General features: G+C 48.0%; 1 protein-coding gene across 1 annotated transcript in view; it reads right to left on the bottom strand.

Annotated features, from left to right (window-relative positions):
- LOC119454287 (4-pyridoxate dehydrogenase-like) overlaps positions 1 to 20,656 on the bottom strand; it is a 73,194-nt gene that overhangs the window by 21,844 nt on the left and 30,694 nt on the right. Inside the window, exons 4-7 of the mRNA XM_037716256.2 lie at positions 16,235 to 16,369; positions 14,829 to 14,950; positions 7,918 to 8,085; positions 6,822 to 6,966 (exon numbers count right to left, since the gene is read on the bottom strand). Coding sequence (XP_037572184.1) covers positions 6,822 to 6,966; positions 7,918 to 8,085; positions 14,829 to 14,950; positions 16,235 to 16,369 — 570 coding nt within the window. The remainder of the gene's footprint in view (positions 1 to 6,821; positions 6,967 to 7,917; positions 8,086 to 14,828; positions 14,951 to 16,234; positions 16,370 to 20,656) is intronic.

Here is a 20,656-nt window from a genome sequence, read left to right as displayed (position 1 = left end):
CTTCTTACACGGGCCGTAACGCGCTAGCACAAACGCGTTAGAAACGCGCAGTCTTTCGTTAATGTTGGGTATTTATTGCCATCGTGGTGCGTCTGTCCATGTGCGCTTCGTGGCGTAGTAGGAAGTTGTTATGTCATTTTCATTACTGAAAGCTCATTTTTCGAATGAATTTTTGTCTTCTGTGACGCGAAAGAAACTCTATCGGGATCTTGTAGATGTTTTCTTACCGCTTCCTGTATATCGCACGATATACAACTTAGGACCTGAACGGAATGTTTTGAAACGTGTGAAAAATATGCCTGTTAGACCTTCAGCTAAAACATTCTTTTTTCAATTGCATTCTGGCACTCTCCCTGTGAAGCCATGGCTACAAAGTAAAGGCATATTTGTTCCATGGTCTGTTAACTGCATCATATGTAACAAATCGGAAACTATCGAGCACATCTTCCTGGATTGCCTTGACTCCGTTTTCTTGTGGGACGTTCTCAAACGAACTCTGAAAAAAGAACTGCCGATAAGCCCTTTCGGTATTCGTTTCTTGCCATGCGCAGACGCAGAGGGAGTGCCGGCTGACATGATAATGCTTTTGTGTATGAATAGTGTGTGGAAAACGCGCATGGATGTCAGGAATGCCCGCGTAGATGCAAGGCCGGCAAGGCAACACCTAGTTGAAAGTCTTACGTACACCCGGGATGCCCTAAGGCACATTATTGAACCACCAGAGTGGATTCAGGAGCTTGGCGTTTTGGTGTCTGTGGTGGCCTCTTTGAAGGCCTTTCAAAGTAGCATAGTCTAGCCAAATTATGCGTTAATATTGTGTAGCGCCAAGTGACCTGCTTTGTATTTGTACGGGTGTATGTATTGTTGCAAAGAAGGGAATAAAAAAAAAAGCTTCGTGGCGTAGTGGTTAGCGCCACGCGTTCAGAAGCGAGGGGTCCTTGGTTCGATTCCGCTACGGACACAATTTTCGGAATTTTTTTTCTCATAAAAGTAGACGTGGCTACCTACTATTACTACTACCACTACTACAGAGGAGGGACAGACCCACACTCTAAGGAGCTTCGCCCCTAAAACTGGGCGTCCGCCAGCGTCCGCGTAGCGAACGCGCGCTCACTAGCAGACGACGCGCTTGACGACAGCAAAATTGCAGACGTCGCGTTGTATAATCTATGCCTCAAATATATATGTTTGGCAAAATGGTGTAAACATAAATTTGGAGTTGAAATAAAGCGCTATTTTAAGAGCGTACTAAGCGCAATCGGCCTCGGCGCCCGCAGCGAAAGTACTTTGAATATGCCGCGGAGCGCGTCTCCGCCCCAATCCAGTTCGCTCGCAGCGCCCTCGCACTATTTTTCCACATGCGGCGCCTCAGCGGCAGAGCGCCGTTCGGCCCATTCGACCATTGTCTGGTACACTCTAGTAGCTAGGTGCGCTGCGGTGCACAAGGGCGTTCGTTCCCGACGCGCGTTCTCTTTCTCTCGTTCCCGACGCGCAATCTCTTACTTTCTTGTCCGTAGCTAGGGGCGCTGCGGTGCACAAGGGCGTTCGTTCCTGACGCGCGTCCTCTTTCTCGTCCGTAGCTAGGGGCGCTGCATTGCACAGGGGCGTTGGTTCCCGACGCGCGCTCTTATTATTGCGATAGCAATTATATGGACACTTCAACCGGATTTCTGCCGTCGGCGTCGCCGTCGCCGTCGCCGTGAGGTTCCGTATAGATAAAATCTGCGCCGTATGCCCCAGAGGCAGCGTGCGGGGACGCGCGCTATCACGGAGAGCGAACGCACTCAATCTCCCACGCGCAAGCAAGAAAGCGGAAAGCCAGTGCCGGAGGGAGCAGGGGGGGGGGGGGGGGGGGGCACTTCTCTGCCAACAACCGGGCTCGTCGCTCGTCCGCACAGTCTCTTATCTCTCCCGCGCGCAAGCAAGGAAGCGGGAAGCCAGCGCCGGAAGGAGCGGAGGGCGGGGGGGGGGGGGGGGGCGCACTTCTACGCTTCCAACAACCGCGCTCGTCGTTCGTTCGACCGCACCGTCTCTTATCTCCACACGGCTCTGACCTTTATGCGCATTCGCCGCTCAGTTTCCGTTGAAGCGATAGACCGCGCGTACCTTCGCCCCCCTGCTGCGGCGTATATATCCGCTCGCTGCCAGCGTTTTGACGGTCGTTGTCTGCAGTCATTCAGTGTGATCTATTCATGTTTGTTTGTGCGCGCTCACACCACGCTTCTTCAATCAGTTAGTAATAGTCGGGCCACATTTTCCAACGCACGCTACACATGCAATGCTGCCCGGGTCGGCAGTGCAGCGCTACAGGTGTGTCCCTTCGCACGCGCTGCCCACGGGAAGCGCTTCTCATCAACACCACCGTTTCACACGCGCCTTCTCGTGGTCATCGAGTCTCTCTTCATGTCGGTCTACTTACGCCGCAGCACACCTGCTTACTTAATCAGCTCATGTTTACTACAATTCATATTGCTACCAAAGCCGCTCACCTTACTTCGTATGACATTGCTGTGTTGCTATCGCATTCATCGCTTCGCCCTTAGGGCGAAACTGTGACATTTTTCTCTCTCATTCCCGACGCGCGCTCGCTTTATCTCTCGTCCGTAGCTGTGGTTTACCCGAATGATCCCCCGGAGCTTCGCCCCACTCATCATCATTCACCCCGTGGATATGCTGTGATTTTTTTTTTCATCACGGGACTGAAAAAGACAATCAGCGCAGCTTCACTGACTTAACGTCGCGAAGACTGGTGAAACAGTGGAGCTGGTGGCTTCAACTTGGCTTTAGCTTCCCAATGAGTCTATTCGTACCGTTGTCGCGACGCAACCTCCATCAATCGAAACTAGCGGTGTTCGGACTTTCGCCGTCGCCTAGCCTCGGCTTCCCTTGCTCGGAACTATGGGTCGGCACGTCGTCGTAGGGCCCATGCTCGAGCAGCTTCCCGTCGTCTTTCCTGCTCCGCCGCTTCTTCCGGAGACAGTTACTTCTTCGCCCTCGCCATACTCGTCGCCGAATGTCAGAATGCTCTGCGCCGACAGTAGACGCTTTTAAACTATAACCAGGGTATGAGTGCTTATGGGGGTATTAGCCACTCATGATAGTTTTCTGTCGAGAAACGCGAAAAAAACCCGGGGTCCTAGCCATAGACAGCTTCGCTGTAGAATGTCGAAGATGATGCACCATTGGAAAAGATCGCTCCAGAATATCGCCCTTGAACACTACTTACCGTCGCTTTTCGTGCGCCATCGTGTCTTCAGTACCTTTAGTCATCCCGTGAAAGCGTTTCACAAGCAGATCGTGCAAGGGTAAGTGACCGCTCGCGAAATGTAGCCTGTGCAGCTTCGTCAAATGCACTTTACATGTTTTGTGCGCGTTGGCTTGTCCGCGTCGTACATGCCTACTGCTGCGCGGCGCACGCTTACACGCTGAAAGACGTATTCTGATTTCCTCTGCGCAGCATTGTGTGCTGCACAGCGATCAGTGGTGTTCCAGTACGTGTTCATGCACCCCACGACCACGTAACAAGTAGAAATTTTTGCAACAACTCAAATCACGTGCGCAACGAAAAAAAAAAAGAGAACACGTCGGAAGTGACTCCCATCAACTTGCGAATGTTGAGCCACGGCCGCTCGTTGAAGCGCACGTGGTGCGGCCTGCCACGTCGCGCTGCGAAGTATGGGCGAAGCTGTGAAGCGAAAGTTGACATTTGCCGCCGCTTTTTTAGGGGTGGCGCTACTGCTGAGGGACTGCTCTCCCTCCGGGAAGGCGCCGCGGGAGAGATTTCGCGTCTCGCTTGCACGCGTTTTGTCCGCACACGTGGTAGTATAAATGTATCGAGGTTCCTTTCGTGTTGCATGTGGCACTATCCCGCGCAACTGTTGCGTGCCTCTGCGTGTGATTAACGCAAGAACCATTAATCCGGCACCCTGAGTTTCCGAGCGACGTTGAACGCCGGAAAGCATGGCTGAAAAACATTTCGCGACAGGGACAAGTGGCAAAGAAAGCATTTGGGAGCCGAGGGACGCGTTTTCAATTGGTGTGTTGGCTTCACTTCACCGATGGCCACACCGAGGAACTGTGTAAGGTGTTTCTAAGCAAATTGTTCTAGCCGCTACTGGCGAAGTGGACCGGGGACCTCAATGCAACTGTAGAGCGGTTAAAACTCGCCTACAAACCTCCGTCATGGAAGGTAGTACGATTTTGAAGCTGTTGAACGATGCACTTTTCCGTGGCTTAATATCGTGTAAATCAATAAAATGACAATTTACACAGCCTCCCTCGACCTTTTTTTTTTCTTTTCACCCTTGCAATTGTTCTATTCACGCTGAACAACTTTTTTAACTGCATCGTCTTTACACAAATATGCTACACATCGGCAATGGGGCTGAATGTACAATCCATTATAAATTGCCATGTACACCATTTTTCTAGAAAGGTGAAACTAACGAAATCTAGCAGAAAACACTTATACAAACCCATGTCATTATGCATGTATTTGTAAGTTTCATATGATAGGGTTTTTTTTTCTTACCATTGCAAGAGCTCTATTCACGCTGAACAACTTTTTTCCACTGCATAGTCTTTACATAAATATGCCACACGCCGGCAATGTGGCTGAATGTACGATCCGTTATGAACTGCTACCTACCACATTTTTCTAGAAATGTGAAACTAAAGAAATCTAGCAGAAAACAGTTTTACAAACCTACGTCATTATGCATGCCTTTGTAAGAAGTTTCATTTAACTTTTTTTTAACCAGCAAATAAGCACGTCAAGCGAGGCAAGTAAATAAGCACACTCAACAAAAAAGCGCCCACTGTATCAGCAGTACTGCATCTCGATAAAGAACTCGCCAGTTCTCTTGAACGAGGGTCATAAGGCGCGAAAGCAACGGCAGAAGTGCGCCGTCCTGACCTATGTCAGCCTATTAGCGGCCCAATACCCACTACTGGGTATATTGATATCCTTTCAGGCATCGTTGACATTTTATTTCATATTTTGGAAACAAAAAGCACAACTCTCGCGTCAATAAAATGTGAACGCGAAGCGCGGCCGCTGCGCTAAGCACGCGGACGGCGCCAAAGAAACGCTCCAATCCGCGCGCCTGTCCCGGAGCAGTGGCGCTGCTGCGGCGGTGCGGAGAACTAGGAGCCTCAAACAGGTTTCGGGAGACGTGGCAGGCTGCACCTCGTGCGTTTCATCGAGCGGCCTTGGTTGAGCGAGTGACACTGAGGCGCAACTGAGAGACAAGCAGTCATGTACGACTCAGACTTTCGCCATATCCGCATCACTACCCCTCACCACCAGGTGTACGCGTCGTTTAGGCGCTATTTAAAGGCTGCTGATAAGAAAATAACACAATTTCACTGCCATTGGCTTTGCCAAGATTACATTCATAGTATATGCTGTGTATCTATAGCCATTTTACCCCAAGTGAAATTTCATTGTAGTAGGCTTTAAAACAGAAGCTGGGAGGGTCCGCTTTCCCTCCTTGTTGAGCAGCTGGTCGAGCTGACCGCTTCTGACATAGCGATTCGTTACGTCCCGTCGTCTCTGCCTAGGCTCCTCTCCGCTTCTGGTCAAAGTGCACAGACCGCGGGGCCCACGCTACCCGTAAAGACTCGTGACTCCCTGCAACAGGGGAGTCAGCGGTACGAGTCCTCAGGAACCTGAGGAGCGCCGGTAAAGCCTTCTGCGCGGACTTTCTTTGGGAGCACTTGCCTAGAGCGTTTTCTTGTGATAGACGATCGGACAGGCGGTCCGACGCTTTGCTGATCGCTTGCCTCTCGGCACTGATAATGTGGGTGACTTATCAGTGCCGAAACACATATGAGCGAGTGCTCGACCAGGAAAATTAAACGAATGTTGCTTCCAGGCAGGCAGCCTAATAAATAAGACGATAAATTGAGCAAGTCAGACTGATAAACAGCTATTCGTAGTTAAAATTTGAGGAACCGTGACTTATTCGCGCATTAACGCAAATAATCGTGCAATTTGCAAGACGATGAATCATGCCTGGAGCATGAGTATCGTTTCCAGCGTAAGCGCATTCGTATTCAAACTAAAAACAGCCGCTACAAATTATCTAATTTGGTACTATTAAAAGCCTACATAAGTGTCAATTGTCGCGCCTTAAGAGATATTGTAAAACATCGCGCTGATTTGGGTGTCTAATAGGAAACCGTTTTCCGATTGCGAAGTGGTGAGTGAATTGTGACTTTTTTATTTATTGTATTAATGAGGTAATATTGTATGAGTGCGTAGAGGACGAAAGTTACTGGATGAGGTGCATGATAGCTTAAATGAATTTGCAAAGGTCAGCACTGTGCGCAGTCTCTTGCCGTTCATACAAAGAAAGTAAAAATTCGTGGAGGTGTGAGTTTAGGGGATAGCCGGCTTTGTGGTTACTGAAGTGTTGACAGATAGACGGTTGACAGGAACGACATTGAAATGTCGCGAAGCGAGTGAGAAAACGCGTTATATAAACATAACGCGGGAAACGATATACCATGCAGCACGCACGCACGCGTCTAGTTTGTCACAGCAATGACGGCTGGGTTTTTATATTCACCGCGCCACCATTGTAGTGTGGTATGACGTATCACTATATGACTAATACTGCGTGATTCTAACCGCACATTTTTGTATTGCCATAATATATGCGATAACTTCTTTTTCTTACACGGACCGGGCCACTTCTGCTGGTGCAGAGAGGCGAAGGCCTTGCTCAGAAAAATGCTGTCCTTTGTCCTTGTCTCGGTGCGAACGTAGTAAACTAAAAGCATACCAAAGTAATAAGAAAAACGCAATTGTTCTGCACCTGTCCGCCTGAACATGTAGTTCAGCACCGTGGACGGCCGGAAAAGTTCTATTCCGTCAGGATGACGGATCGTGCCAGAGATGCCCTCGACGTGCATATGGTCCTGAAGGTTGTTGCCTACCGGCAGGTCAGCCAGAACAGGAATCTGCGGGGGAGATTTGCACGGAAGTTGCTCTCATCTGCTTGTTCTTCAAATACATGTTAAGCGCGGGTTCGCTTTTATTTGGCAGCATCCGGTCTCTTCTGACTCAAACTTTCTGCATTTGAAATTAAGTAATGGTAGCTACAACAACAACCACATGCGTCAGAATTATGCATACTGCGCCTTCCAGGGCACAAACTCATCTTCACCTACTGTTCAAGCGAAATTTTCCTCTGTGTTGACCGATATGTACAAGCTTGAGAACAATGAACATTTTCAGCATTCAGGGCTGATGGCAGAGTCGAACTCACTTTAGTTCAACATTCAGCACTAAAAAGTACAACGGCACTTAGGGGTGTAGGCGAAAAGTCACAGAAGGCTTGAAAGAGGCCTACACCTCGTCTCAAACACAGGCAGCAAGATGCAGCAAGTGTCAGCGTTCGGTAGGCACAACTTCAATAGGCACAGCTTCAATGCTAGAAGAACCAAGAGTAAACTCTATGTCGACTATTATAGTTTTGTTTTTCATGCAAAATATTACAGCTTTTGTTTTATTTTGGCGAGGGAGTTTGCTGAACCTGACTTATCTAACTCCGCAAGTACATCATTAAACCGATTTATAAGTTTCGCCAAGTTAGAATGAGAAAAATGGACTAGTATCATCTGCATATACAATAAATGTGATAAACTGGATGATAGATGCGATAAATTGATTCGCTTGTTGATTTTTGGGGGAAATGTGTGAAAGTTACGATACGGTTTTGCTGAAAAGTTGTATGCTTCTAAACATCTTTCGCCCAATAAGCGTTTTTTTACGCTTTATCAGACACTGACTCAAGGACTTTAAAGTTACCGTCAGCCCATCTTCTTACTGATGACTTCTATGATCCAAGCGCTGTTTATAACCCAGCTGGGTAGGCGGCTTTCAAGAAGTTTCAGTCTCTATAAACATACCATCAGCTTCTCAAGATCAGGCCGAGGTCCAACACCGGAATGCATGAGCAACTGTGGAGATCCGACTGCGCCGGCCGCGATAACGACCTCGCGCAACGCCCCGACAGTGCGCATCCAACCATTTTTGAGGAAACGTACTCCAACAGCGCGGTCTTTTTCAAAAAGCACCTGCAAGAAAAGAGTACATTCAATTTTATATTTTTTTTCATAACAACAGTTGGCGTAACTGTTTAGGGGCCGTAAAAACAGATGTACGCGAAACAGATGCCAAATACAAGTGTAACGATATTTAAATGGCGGGTAATTAGCAGTTTTTATTGGACTTGAAATAAACTTTTTCGATAGATTTCTTTATGCTGGCTTAAAACTTGGAAGGCCATACGGTAATAGTAATGTGCAGTATATCTGTTCGAAGTATAGGCGAGATGTACTATTTCATTGTGAAACTATATGTCGGGCACTCTTTTGGTAATAAATTAAAAATATTTTAGACACTTCTTGAGCACGTTGGCTTCGATGAAAAAGCAGATTATAACAAGTTTTTGGTAAGAATTGGGCGCGATATTGAAATATTTGTGGTGTCTATCTTATTGCTACGTATGCTTCCAAGACAGAAGCTAACAAAACAGACGAACAAATGTTTACGGACGCTTGGGAATCAGGAACAGTGGTCGAACAAGAGATGTCGCTGTAGCCCGCCTTTCGACCAGTGGGCTTGACTTGGTCAGGGGGCGAAGAGCAATTCAAGCTTGGGCACACTTGCAAAACTCGATTGAAACCTCAACAGCGATGTAGTTGTCCTCGGCAAGTGCTCGACTAAAAACTGCTACGTCACCTCTGCCACGGTACCCATTCGCCACGCTGCACTTTCACATGCCTGTTAAGCGGTTCGCACGACCTAAACGGGCCGTAGCTTGAACTTCGTTCGCAGCATTCATATAGGCTGGTACAATGACTATGTCGAAGACAGCATAAGCGATCACTGCCAGCGAAATTTGAGACACGAAGCCGTTAAGAAGGCAATTAATATTTTCAGCTCAATTGCTTTTATTTTTTGCTCATTGCCTATCACCTGACGCCATATTCCGAGCATTTGCAGTCACTGCAGGGCTGTTCCACTAGTGTCCAGGGTCTTCATGTTGTCGCCTGAAGATACGTTATAAAGCGAAAGTTTTACTAACCTAGTCGAGCCGAGTTTTGACGTCGCCAGCAATTTGACCTTCATTTGACCGCAGCTGCTCCGTACCTTTGGCAACGCATCACGTGACTCGCCGCGCTGAGCTCCGGCACCACCGCGTGCGCTAGACGCCGCCGCCGGCTTGGCGCATGTGCTCTCCGCAGCTGCGTCGCCCGCCTGACCACGTGACTCGCCGCGCGCCTGGCTAAGAGGAGCACCGCGCGCGCCTAGTGAGTGCGAGCTTGGACATGGATGAAAGCGAGGCCAGGCCGTCTTCAACGCGCGTTGCGCGGGATCGGGAGGCTTTGAGCCGTCGTCAGCAAGCGACGTCTGACCACCCCGCGGATATCGCCCGGCGAGCTGCTTCAATGGAGAGTATCGGGAATGCCAAGCGTGCGAAGCAAGCCTCGGAGAATTAGGAAGAGCGAGCCGTTCCGCTCGCAAAACGCTTGGACTTGTCGGCTTATAACTTATACCTGGCTTAACGATGAGTGTATCCCTAATTATAATAATTACAGCTGAACGAAATGTCAACCAAGTGAAACCTAGACTTAACCAATCTAAACCAAGCTTTCGCTTTGCATATCCACAGTTCGCTGGGCTAGGGCGCAGCAATTTTTTAACCTCTGCCAAAAGCGTGAATTATTATACGTCTTCGTTGGGTGAACCTGTGCCCAACCTGTGCCGTTGGCTACAGCCACATCTCTTGTTCGATCACTATAGAATGCTTATTGCACTTTTATCTCTTCGTAAAACTTTCTTAGCCACATTTTCAGCACGCATACAAAACTACTGATAGGACTCGCATATAGTGAATTATATTTTAGTGGAAAGGATAGTGTACGGGAGCAGTCATCCAGTGTCCCAGTAAACGTGTGCGAATTTACAATTTCCGTGCCTCAGCGCCTTTTCTTATTATTTTTTTATTGTCTAATGTCCACATAACGCCTTTTGTTGCAACGTATACAATGTTGCAAATCAACGGAGGCAGTTTGTTGCAAATCAACCGAGGAGCAAAATATAACGAGCAAGCTAGGTCACGCGGAATTGTTGATACAGCCAATTAAGTCAGGCAGACCATCTGTTCATTCGAGACGTCCACCTCACGGTATGAGGCTAACGTATCCTTGTATCGGTGAGGACAATTGTAATTGCATTACCATCGACGGTCACTCTGGCATGATTTCTTCCGGAGTTTTTTTTTATGCTCACGATGCAGCGTGCGTGGTTGATCGAAAGTGTTGAGGAAGGTGCACGCCATACCGAGAAAGAAGCTAACCCTAACTTACATATTTGGAGCACGCAGAATAACGACATGTTTAAAATATGCGACTGTTCACGGAACATGTGCGCATATAGTCTGTACGTCCCAGAAGGAAGTATCAGCTGACCACAACGCTCTGCGCATGGCCGCGTACTTGGAAAAGTAAAGCATAAAAGAGACTTCCTGGGTTGTTGGGCGAATGCTTGGAAAAAACAAATATACTTCGAATACGTATCGCATTTTCTTTTGCTAAAATTTGCTAAGAAGCTATCGAGCGTAAACTTTCGACGATGCAACAACAAATGTAAGATTTACGGTAAACGCTTCCTGTGCATACATGAATGTAACATCGTTAGGGAGGGCGTTCAGTAAGGAAACACAGCTTCGTGGGCTAGGTTGTAAATATTCTGTAGTACAATAAAGTAACCATCAAATGAGTTCGAAAGAACTTACACTCATAATGGATAAGGGCATATGAGGGCTCGCTGAACTTTTCAATGATGCTATGGGTATCAGAAAAGTTTCTCCTATGAAATTCAATCGGGTGGTGAGCAAGTTGCACCCGGAATGCCGGATATTAAACATTGTGGCCACAGGTGAAATTCTTGCACAGCAAACACTGCAGGGACATTTATTTGCGAAGAACAATAATTTGAGAGGTACTGATGCATACCAACGTTATTGTCCCGTTATCCTGGGAAGGGTACACTTTCGCACAATGCATGCCTTGAGGGCCTAGTTTAGAGAGAGACCTAATATGTCCTTGAAGCATGCTAATTGTCGCGTTTTTTTTTACATTTCGTTTTATTACCAGGAAATTCGCAGATGGAACTGTTGGTTCTTTCAAAGAATTGCTATGTGAAGTCTGCGCTACAATAGAAATAGGAGGAAGAAGAGTGAAGAATGATAACAGAGGGCAAAGAAAAGAAAGTGAACATAAAATGTCAAATTAGCAAATAACTAAAGTTTGTATTTCACTCTTTTGGCGCAGCCGCTGCAACATGTGGGGAATGCAGATTCAAATGCCCGCCGGAAGCTGAGAAGAGGGCTGTGGCTACATCCAAATCTAACAGTGGGACAAAAAATCCCGTCAAGCTTGGTGCCAAATGTGGTACAACAGAGGTGCTCATCTGGGTCGCTTGCAGAGAAAGCATACAATAGGCAGGCCAGTTCGAACCAGGTACTGTGAAGATCAGAGTCAGTACGGAGGAATGCTTTAAACATAATGTTAGGAAAAAAGATGCACGGGAATTACTATAGACCGGTATATTTACAAGCGCATATGCATGTAGCTCTGTCCAGAACGAACAGCCCGTGCCAGGCTAAAACGTCTTCATTTCTTCAATCATGAGAGGCTTGCTCTTGGTCACCGATATAACTGTTCCGTAGCAAAGTGTTTCTGCCCGTCATCAAAGGTGCAGTGCAAAAGACGGCAGCGTCAATGTGACATCGTTAATTGCACGGTTGCTTGACACACAGATCAAGCAACAAGGGCAGCAATCGCAGTGTATAACCCTCATAGCCAGAATGAAAAAATGAGGTAGGACGAAAAACAAAAGCTTTTGTGATTGGATTTAATGAATGCACCAAAACGGCTGCCGCAAAGTCAGGAAAGCAGCACCCCGATCTTGTTTTCTTCCTGCTGCAGCAAAGATACGTGCAAGCAAACAAAAGTTAGTCTCTGACAATTGACCAGCGTTTCGGGGCGAAAAATTTAGCATAGGTGAAGTAAAAAGTGATTGAAATGAGATGTGCCACGCCGTACCGTCCGTAACCAAACGCCTTAGAGCGGCTGATGTGTGATGTGAAGATGTTTATAGGATCGTACCCATAGCTCTAAGGCCGTAGAGACTGTGCTCTCGAAGCAGCTGTGAAGCATCACAGTCGCACTTCGTTGCAGTCCTCATTTCTCTGCTTGCGGAAATAGTCCATGGCTACCAGCTGATAATCTTTTGGGATGATTAGACAAAGTCTTGATTCTGGGAACTCAGCAGCAACGAGAGTTGTACCAGTGTTCAATGAAAGTGTTTCGACGCCAGACAATGTTTGCAAGTGCCTCCTATTGAGTCTCGGAACTTTGTTCTAGTACAGAATGGCCTCGAAGGCTCGAAAGCTGCATTCGCTGGCCCTTATGTGGTCACCAAGCGGTGAAACAACGAGGTGCCCTTTAAAAGAATATCGAAGGACTAGTGAAGAAAATTGAAGCCAGTACCATAGGAAACGTCACTCCAAACCATGCCAGGTGGGGTGCAGACAAAATCCTCACAGAATGAGAAATGTGCACGACAAGAAGAATAGAATCGCCGCACAGCAGCCAACGAAGGGTTGACGGGGAGGAAAGAGGAAGTAGTATGAAGAATAATCAAATTGCGAAATAGCCATCAACTCTAGTTTGTCTTTACCAAGCCATAAAGGGTAGTACGGTTTAAGAAAATTAAGAAAATCATTGGCCTTTTGTACGCAGATAAAACAAAACTAATGATTGTGTAACGGACAATTCGTAAAACAATTACGCAGAACCGTAATATAAATTCACGAACATGATTGTGCTTCAGAAATTAAGATATTGGTTTTAAAAAATTGTGTAAATAATATTTAGTAGGTATATAATTACACATGAGAAGGATAGTAAATTACGGCTTTTTTGTGACTTGTTTCTTGCAAGAGGCAAAGCAGAGCATGCATTGCACGTAGTTCAATTTATTTCTTTCACTTTCATATGCATTTCTTTCAATTACACGGGTAAAAATTGTTTATAAGTATAAAAGGGAGATAATGTTCGTCACTACAATATGTCTCAGGATACTTTGTTCCCCCAAAAGAATTTTCGCACCAAAAGAATTGAGTTGCTGTTTTTCAAGGTTAAAATGGCCTTTGAAAGCATGGAAATGCATGAAAATTAAATATTTTCATGATGTTTTCTGGCCTTCTCTCTTGAGGCTTCGGAGTGCACAGTCATCGCAATAAAATGGTTAAATTTCAAACCATGTCCAATAACCATACAAGTTATATACACCCGATTCGTAATATAAGGACATTAGGTCATTCTTCTCCACGCGTTGTGTCCTCTATAAAAAGAAATTATAAGAAATATCAAAAAAACTTCATCCACGAATTCATAAGTGTTTTTTAGGAAATAATATACTATGCAACGGTATACAAACATTTTCTGTGGAAGGAAAACCGACGTGGCCAATTTAGTATCGTAGAAACCTGTAAGGGTTTAAATATTTTCAGGGTTAGAAATGCTAGAAAAGAAGCTTCTGACTGGTTGCTTTGGACGCATAATATTTAAGGCTAATAATGCTATCTTTCGATCTTGTGCGATTTGTACCTGGTAGTAGTAGTTGATCTGTCACTCTCATTCTCGATATCCTCAACCTAAGTTCTCGCCACTCACACCGAATGCACACTTTCCAGGATCGACAAAGTTTCACCAGAATTCAGCGACACACGACATTGTGCAAAGAGAAGAGCTCTTGGTAAATAAACGACAGCGTGCGTACAGATAGCGCGACGATTCCCTCAGGGAATCTAAAAAGAAGTAACTGGGTGAAAGACAAATGCAAATTGCCAGCGTGGAAAAAGCGCTTGTCAGGATTAACCAGCGAAGGAAACAAATACTAAGTTTAAACGGTATATATAATGTCTGGCACTGCAACAGAAACGCATTTGCCAGCTTAAAGTGCCTCCGCGGCGTCACCAAGTGACGGAGAGGTACGACGTTTTTTTTTTCCATATCCCTTTGAGGCGCCTATTAAATATGTGCATTCAATGTTTTTTTTACCGCATTCTTGTCTTCATAATCATTGAAAGCGTCCTGCAACAAGAGATATCATCGATTTCCAATTCTTTACTGAGTTTTGTCATTCTATGCAGGGATCTAACATGAGAACATCAGCGATTACATATCACATACTTGGAAAGCACCCATCTAGTCCTTTGAAGAGCATGCAATATTTAAAAGTTGATCAGAAACAATGAAAGTAAACCCGCCACATGACGACATACTGGGATCAAGAGCAAACACTCATATCTACCTTCCAACTCCTTTCACTAAAACGCTTTACACATTAGAATTTGCAGTAAACGCCCCAAAAAGTGCCTCAAGTTTTACGCGACACGTGTTATTTTTTTTTTTCATCAGTGCTTTTGATGCACCATCATGGTCGTGCACATTTGTCCAGACAGCGCATTAAGGCCACAAGCAAATCCCCGAAGAATCTTACCTCTGCGTTCATTCTGATGCTGCACAAGCAGCGCAAGTAACTGCTGTTTAGCACAGCATCGTGCTCACGTAATAAGTTTGGAGTGACATTTCTCAATCCGACTGCAAGGCATCATTTTGGTCGGGGATATTATTGACGCGCAACCGTATCAGAAGCACAATGACATATAGCCTACTGAGGTACCTAGGTAATTTTTTTTTCATGTTAGAGAGTTCCGAGAACATTGTTCTTTCACAATTACCTTCGTAGCCCGGCTCCACAGCGAAATGTGCAAATTGCGTCTGTCGAGGATTGGCGTGATAAAGGACCTGCTGGCGCTGTGGCGCTCACCGTCGAACACATTGGCTTGCAGTCTAGAGCAGCCTGTACGAAAGAACGCGCATCAGAGCACCACAATAGTAATTCATCGTCCTATTTGATTGAGACTTTCATCATCTACCTCTGTCTTTAATGAAAATGATGTTCGTGAGTTGGGAACGCCTTCCGTATATGCGCTGCAATCTATTCGTAATCGTTTAGAATTTCTTTCGCATGATCCGCGTTATTCCTTCCGACAAACTGGCCCAGTTACATTTACGCTTGAGCAACTTCCAGAGTTTCGTTTTTTTTTTCCTGCGCTGCCCCCGCGCTATTCAGTATGAACGAAAACCAACTTGCCCACTTATCTATTTTACTGAGCTTCACAAATCTGCCTACCAAACACAAAGTTCTATTTCGTCAAGCTATTAAACACTACCCTAAACTAGTGAATAATATTTCTCGAAGCTAACAGTAAACGTCCACAGGAAAGGCCATTAATCATCCGTTGTTGGTTGTATCCAGTGTTGCGAAATACGACAACGTTATCGGCAAACAGCATTTTGCCGAGATGTTCCGCAATAATTCCCACACTTTCGTCGTCTAATTACCCTACCACACGTACCGCCTCAGCTTGCGTCTTATAGTGAAAAAAAAAACTACTATTACACCTGCAAAGCTTCTTGAACCGAAGTATTTCAAGCAATAATGGTTTTCTCGCTCTGTGCCGACATGTCTCACGAAAAGAATTGCGTCAGTGACGCCCTGATCTTTAAATAGCAGGTGTCTGCGTACGCTCCAAGAACGGGGTAACGTTTGCACTTCAGAAAATGCCTTCATACTGGCCCGTGAACCATGGTTGCAACCTCGAAAATTTCTGGAATCTTACCATCCGCAACGCCTCGTCGGCTCAATGGCCTATCCTGCCCAGTAATTGGCATGTACTCATGCTGCGCCCTGCGCATGTCTCAAGTAAACTGCGCTAACAGTTGCTATTGTAAATAGTGTGAATGTGCCAAAATAGTCCCTCGTTATTTTAGGTCTCGCTCTCTAGTTTCCTCTATCCTGTTCCATCTTTATTTTCCCCATTGCTGGTCGTTCTTTATGCATCAGGTTTTGCAGATGCGACCACCAGAATTCTGCATTCCGTTGGCGAGAAATATTAGTCGATTTTTTCCACAATTGGACGCCGTCTGAAGCCAACCGCCGAACGTATGGTCCGTCTCTAATACTTCAATACTTTTTCTCCAAGAATCCAGGCAATAGCATTGGAGCTATTTTGTAAAGAGGCACTAGATTTTTTTTTTTTTTTTTTGCGCAAGAGTGCCCAGTTCACGTACGTGAGCTCACCTGCTTGAGATCTTCCGTTGTAGTCGATGATAGGGTAGCCATTCTCCTCGCAAGCTTCCAAGAGCACTTCGCTCAGACGTGTTTGCGTGTTCGCGTACATCACGGGCATTTCACCGGTAGTTCCACGATAAAGCTCTGTGTTCATACAAACACACGATCTGTTTTAAAGGCGAGGACACTTTTAAATCATGCACAAAGCATAACAACTTAGGGTATTTCTCTACACCTAAAGTTATCCTTAACAGCAGCTTTATATATATATATATATATTGTGAAGAAGAAGACGCGCCTCCGTCCAGCGGCATCGCCAACGCTCGGCCCGCTCTGCTCGCGCTGTTGGTCGCTGGTGTATTTGGAGACTGTGCTTCACGCTGTCTCGCCCACGGCCGCTGGATAAAAAAAAGGGCACCTTTTTTTTTATCCAGCGGCCGTGCCTCGCCGTTTTTGGAACTCGTAGCGTCCTTGACGGACACCGCCAATAAACCTCTTATCAATTGGTGGAGGTTTCTGGATTTCCGCCGCCGCTTGCACCCTGGAGCTTCGAACCCGAACGCTTCCGCCCATCATGACCGACAACGCCGACCCGCCGGTGGCTGCGCCCCAGCCCGTCATCTGCACCGGGCGTTCCTCGCCAACGTGATCCGAAGGTCTTCAGCGGTACCGATGAAACGGACGTTTAGGACTGGTTTACGTCGTATGAACGGGTGAGCGCGCATAACAAGTGGGACGACGTCGAGAAGTTGACCAACGTCGTATTTTATCTTACTGGCGTTGCCCAACTCTGGTTTCATAACCACGAAGTCGACATCCCGACATGGTCAACTTTCAAGACGTCTTTCACTCAAGTGTTTGGTCGACCTGCTGTGCGCAAACTACGCGCTGAACAGCGCTTGCGAGCCCGTGCACAGCATAGTGGCGAAAATTTCACTAGTTGAAGACGTCGTCGACCTTTGTAAACGTGTCAACGCCGCCATGCCCGAAGCTGATAAAGTTCAGCACATCCTCAAAGGCATCGATGACGGCGCATTCCAGATGCTTTTGGCCAGGAATCCGCGCACCGTTTCTGAAGTAGTCACGTTATGCCAGAGCTACGAAGAGCTGAAGAAGCGACGCACCCTGACTCGGCAGCCTCTGTCTACCGCCGACTCGCTAGCGAGTATGGTTGCCGTTTCCGACCACTCTCCACTGCTTCAACAGATTGAGGACTTCGTGCGCGAGGAGGTTGCCCGTCAACTTTCCTTTGTCCCCTTCAGTCTGCCTTCGGCGCTCCGTTCTGTCATTGCCGAAGAAGTCACACAAGCTGTTCCCGTCGCTCACCACCAGCCACCTGTAGCCGTGCCTCTTCCCTATACGCAGACAGTGCAGCCTGTCGCCGCGCCTCTTACGTATGCGCAGGCAGCGCAGCCTGTTGCCGTGCCTCCTACCTATGCGCAGGTAGTGCGTGGGCCTCCCCAGCCGCCTTTCTCGATCTTGCAACAGTCTGCACCACCCGCTGCTCCTACTGCTTCTTGGGCCGGGCCGAGAGACAGCAATCCATGGCGGACGCCTGACAATCGTCCCATCTGTTACGCCTGATGCATGCCTGGACACGCCACTTGCTATTGCCGCCGTCGCCTTCCAACTCCCGACGCCGCTGCCCGGCCGTTCCAGTATGGCGGTCAGCCCATGCGCCAAACAGCCCCGGGTCCCTCCCAGCGCTACATTCTTCTGACCTCCCTGAATTTCCGTCGCGCCGATCCCCATCTCCTCGTCAACGATCGCTCTCCCCAATGCGTCGCCGACCCGCACCCTCCGACCAGGAAAACTAAGCGCCGCAGTTCGCGAGGCAAGAACTGCGCCATCTTCGAACTGCCCAAGTCCTCACTCTTCTCCTGCTAACGTGGTCGCAATATCTGTCGAAGGTATTTCTACTTTTGCGCTTGTGGACACCGGCGCCGCCGTTTCTGTTATAGCCGCCAAACTCTGCCGTTCGCTGCGCAAGGTGACCACGCCGCTGTCTGGACTGTCGCTTCACACGCCAAGCGCGCAGCACGTGACACCTCTCGCAGCCTGTACTGCCCGTGTGCTTTTACAAGGCGTTTTGTACATTGTCGAGTTTATTGTTCTTCCTGCCTGCTCACATGACGTCATCCTGGGGTGGGACTTCTTGTCCCGTCATAATGCCGTCATCGACTGCGCACGAGCTGAAGATGAAATTTCGCCGCTGTGTGACGCACCATCTCACGACGCTCTTGATCAGCCGCCTAAACTGGTCGTGCGTGAGGACACCGACATTCCACCTGGCTCTTTTGCCCTTGTCCCAGTCGTCTGCGATGCCGTCACCGATGCGACGGTCTTCTTTACGCCATCTGACATCTTTATGAGCCGCAAAGCCGTTCCTCTGCCTTTTGCAACGCTTGACATCGCCGTCGGCATCAGCAATATTTTTCTGTACAATCCGCTTTCTGCGTCGGTTACGTTGCTTGTCGGCGAATGTATCGGCAGCGTGGAACAGCTTGACTCTTCGTTCTTTGTTACCGTGCCAGACGACTCTTTCCATCTTGACTCGCACGAACTCCTCGCCCTTTCAACGCATGATGAGCCGTCGAGTGACATGTTTTCCGGTTCCATCGCCACTACACTAACCCCTTCCGAACGCTCCGAGCTTCTTTAGCTTCTACACCAATTCAGAGAATACTTCGATGTGTCTCAGCCGCAATTGGGCCGAACCTCGGAAGTGCAGCACTACATTGACACCGGCTTGCACCAGCCGTTGCGTCAACGACCGTACCGCGTCTCCGCCGACGAGCGTCGCGTCATCAACGACCAAGTCGACGTTATGCTACGCCGTGGCGTTATGCAGCCGTCTCACAGTCCCGGGCATCTCCTGTCGTTCTCGTTCGCAAGAAGGACGGGTCTATCCGCTTTTGCGTTGACAACCATCGATTGAATAAGGTCACGCGCAAGGACGTCTATCCTTTGCCGCGCATCGACGACGCCCTTGACAGCCTTCAGGGCGCGGAATTCTTTTCGTCTCTAGACTTGCGTTCTGGCTACTGGCAGGTTCCAATGGCTGAAGCCGATCGTCAGAAAACGGCGTTTATTACACCTGACGGCCTATACGAGTTCAACGTGATGCCCTTTGGACTTTGCAACGCGCCTGCCACGTTTGAACGACTCATGGAAAATACGCTGCGTGGCCTCAAGTGGTCTATGTGTCTTTGTTACCTCGACGATGTCGTGGTTTTCTCGCCTGACTTTCCGACCCACCTACTTCGCCTTCGCCATGTTTTGACGTGTCTCACCAACGCTGGCCTGCAACTGAACCTCAAGAAGTGCCACTTCGCCGCGCGGGAGCTGACCATCTTAGGTCACACCGTGTCCAAGCAAGGCGTTCCACCGGACCCCTCGAAACTTCGTGCAGTCGCTCAGTTCCCGAAGCCTACTAACGTCAAAGAACTACGCAGTTTTGTGGGCCTGTGCTCATATTTGCGGCGCTTTGTCCACAATTTCGCATCGATCATGTCGCCCTTGACCCAGCTCCTATGCGGTGGCGCGGACCTCTCCTCCTGGTCTCCTGCATGCGACGCCGCGTTTGCTACACTGCGGCATCTTCTTACCTCTCCCCCTATTCTTCGCCATTTCGACCCGACAGCTGCAACTGAGGTGCATACAGACTGCCGGCGGGGTCGGTCTTGGCGCCGTCATCGCGCAACTCAAGCCCGGATACTCCGAATACGTGGTCCCCTATGCGAGTCGTACGCTGACAAAAGCAGAAGCCAATTACAGCGTAACTGAAAAAGAGTGCTTGGCTCTGGTATGGGCGCTTGGCACTCCGAATCCAGGAGTACGATATTCGCGTCATCTACCACTGTGGACGCAAGCACACTGACGCACATGCCCTGTCCCGTTCACCTCTACCTCCCGACTCGGCCTGCGGAACCACTTGCCCCCACCCCTTGTCTTCTTTTGACCTACACTCCATTGGCACCGAACAACGCCGTGACCCATGGATCGCTTCTCTTTTCGCCTACCTTTCTTGATCATCGACGACTCTTGTATCCCGATCCCTCCGACGCAAAGCTGTTCATTTCGCCATTCGTGATCAGCTGCTTCACCGACGCAACTACGCTCCCGAAGGCCTTAGATGGCTACTAGTCATTACCCGCAGCTTAAGATCCCAAATCTGTGCCTCTTTTCGCGACGATCCGCAATGTGGCCACGCCGGAGTGTTTAAGACTTACGAACGTATAAGCCATCGCTACTACTGGCGGGGAATGTACACTTTTGTACGAAAGTTTGTTCAGTGCTGCCTTGACTCTCAACGTCGCAAGTTACCACCATTACGTGCGTCTGGCACCTTGCACCCGCTTCCGTGCCCTGCCAAACCCTTCGATCGCGTAGGCATTGACCTCTACTGTCCGCTTCCCATGACACCGGATG

Source organism: Dermacentor silvarum, chromosome 5, assembly GCF_013339745.2.
Source record: "Dermacentor silvarum isolate Dsil-2018 chromosome 5, BIME_Dsil_1.4, whole genome shotgun sequence".
Classification (NCBI taxonomy): domain Eukaryota; kingdom Metazoa; phylum Arthropoda; class Arachnida; order Ixodida; family Ixodidae; genus Dermacentor; species Dermacentor silvarum.
The sequence above is the reverse complement of the archived record's forward strand: the minus strand, read 5'-3'. Positions and strand labels throughout refer to the sequence as shown.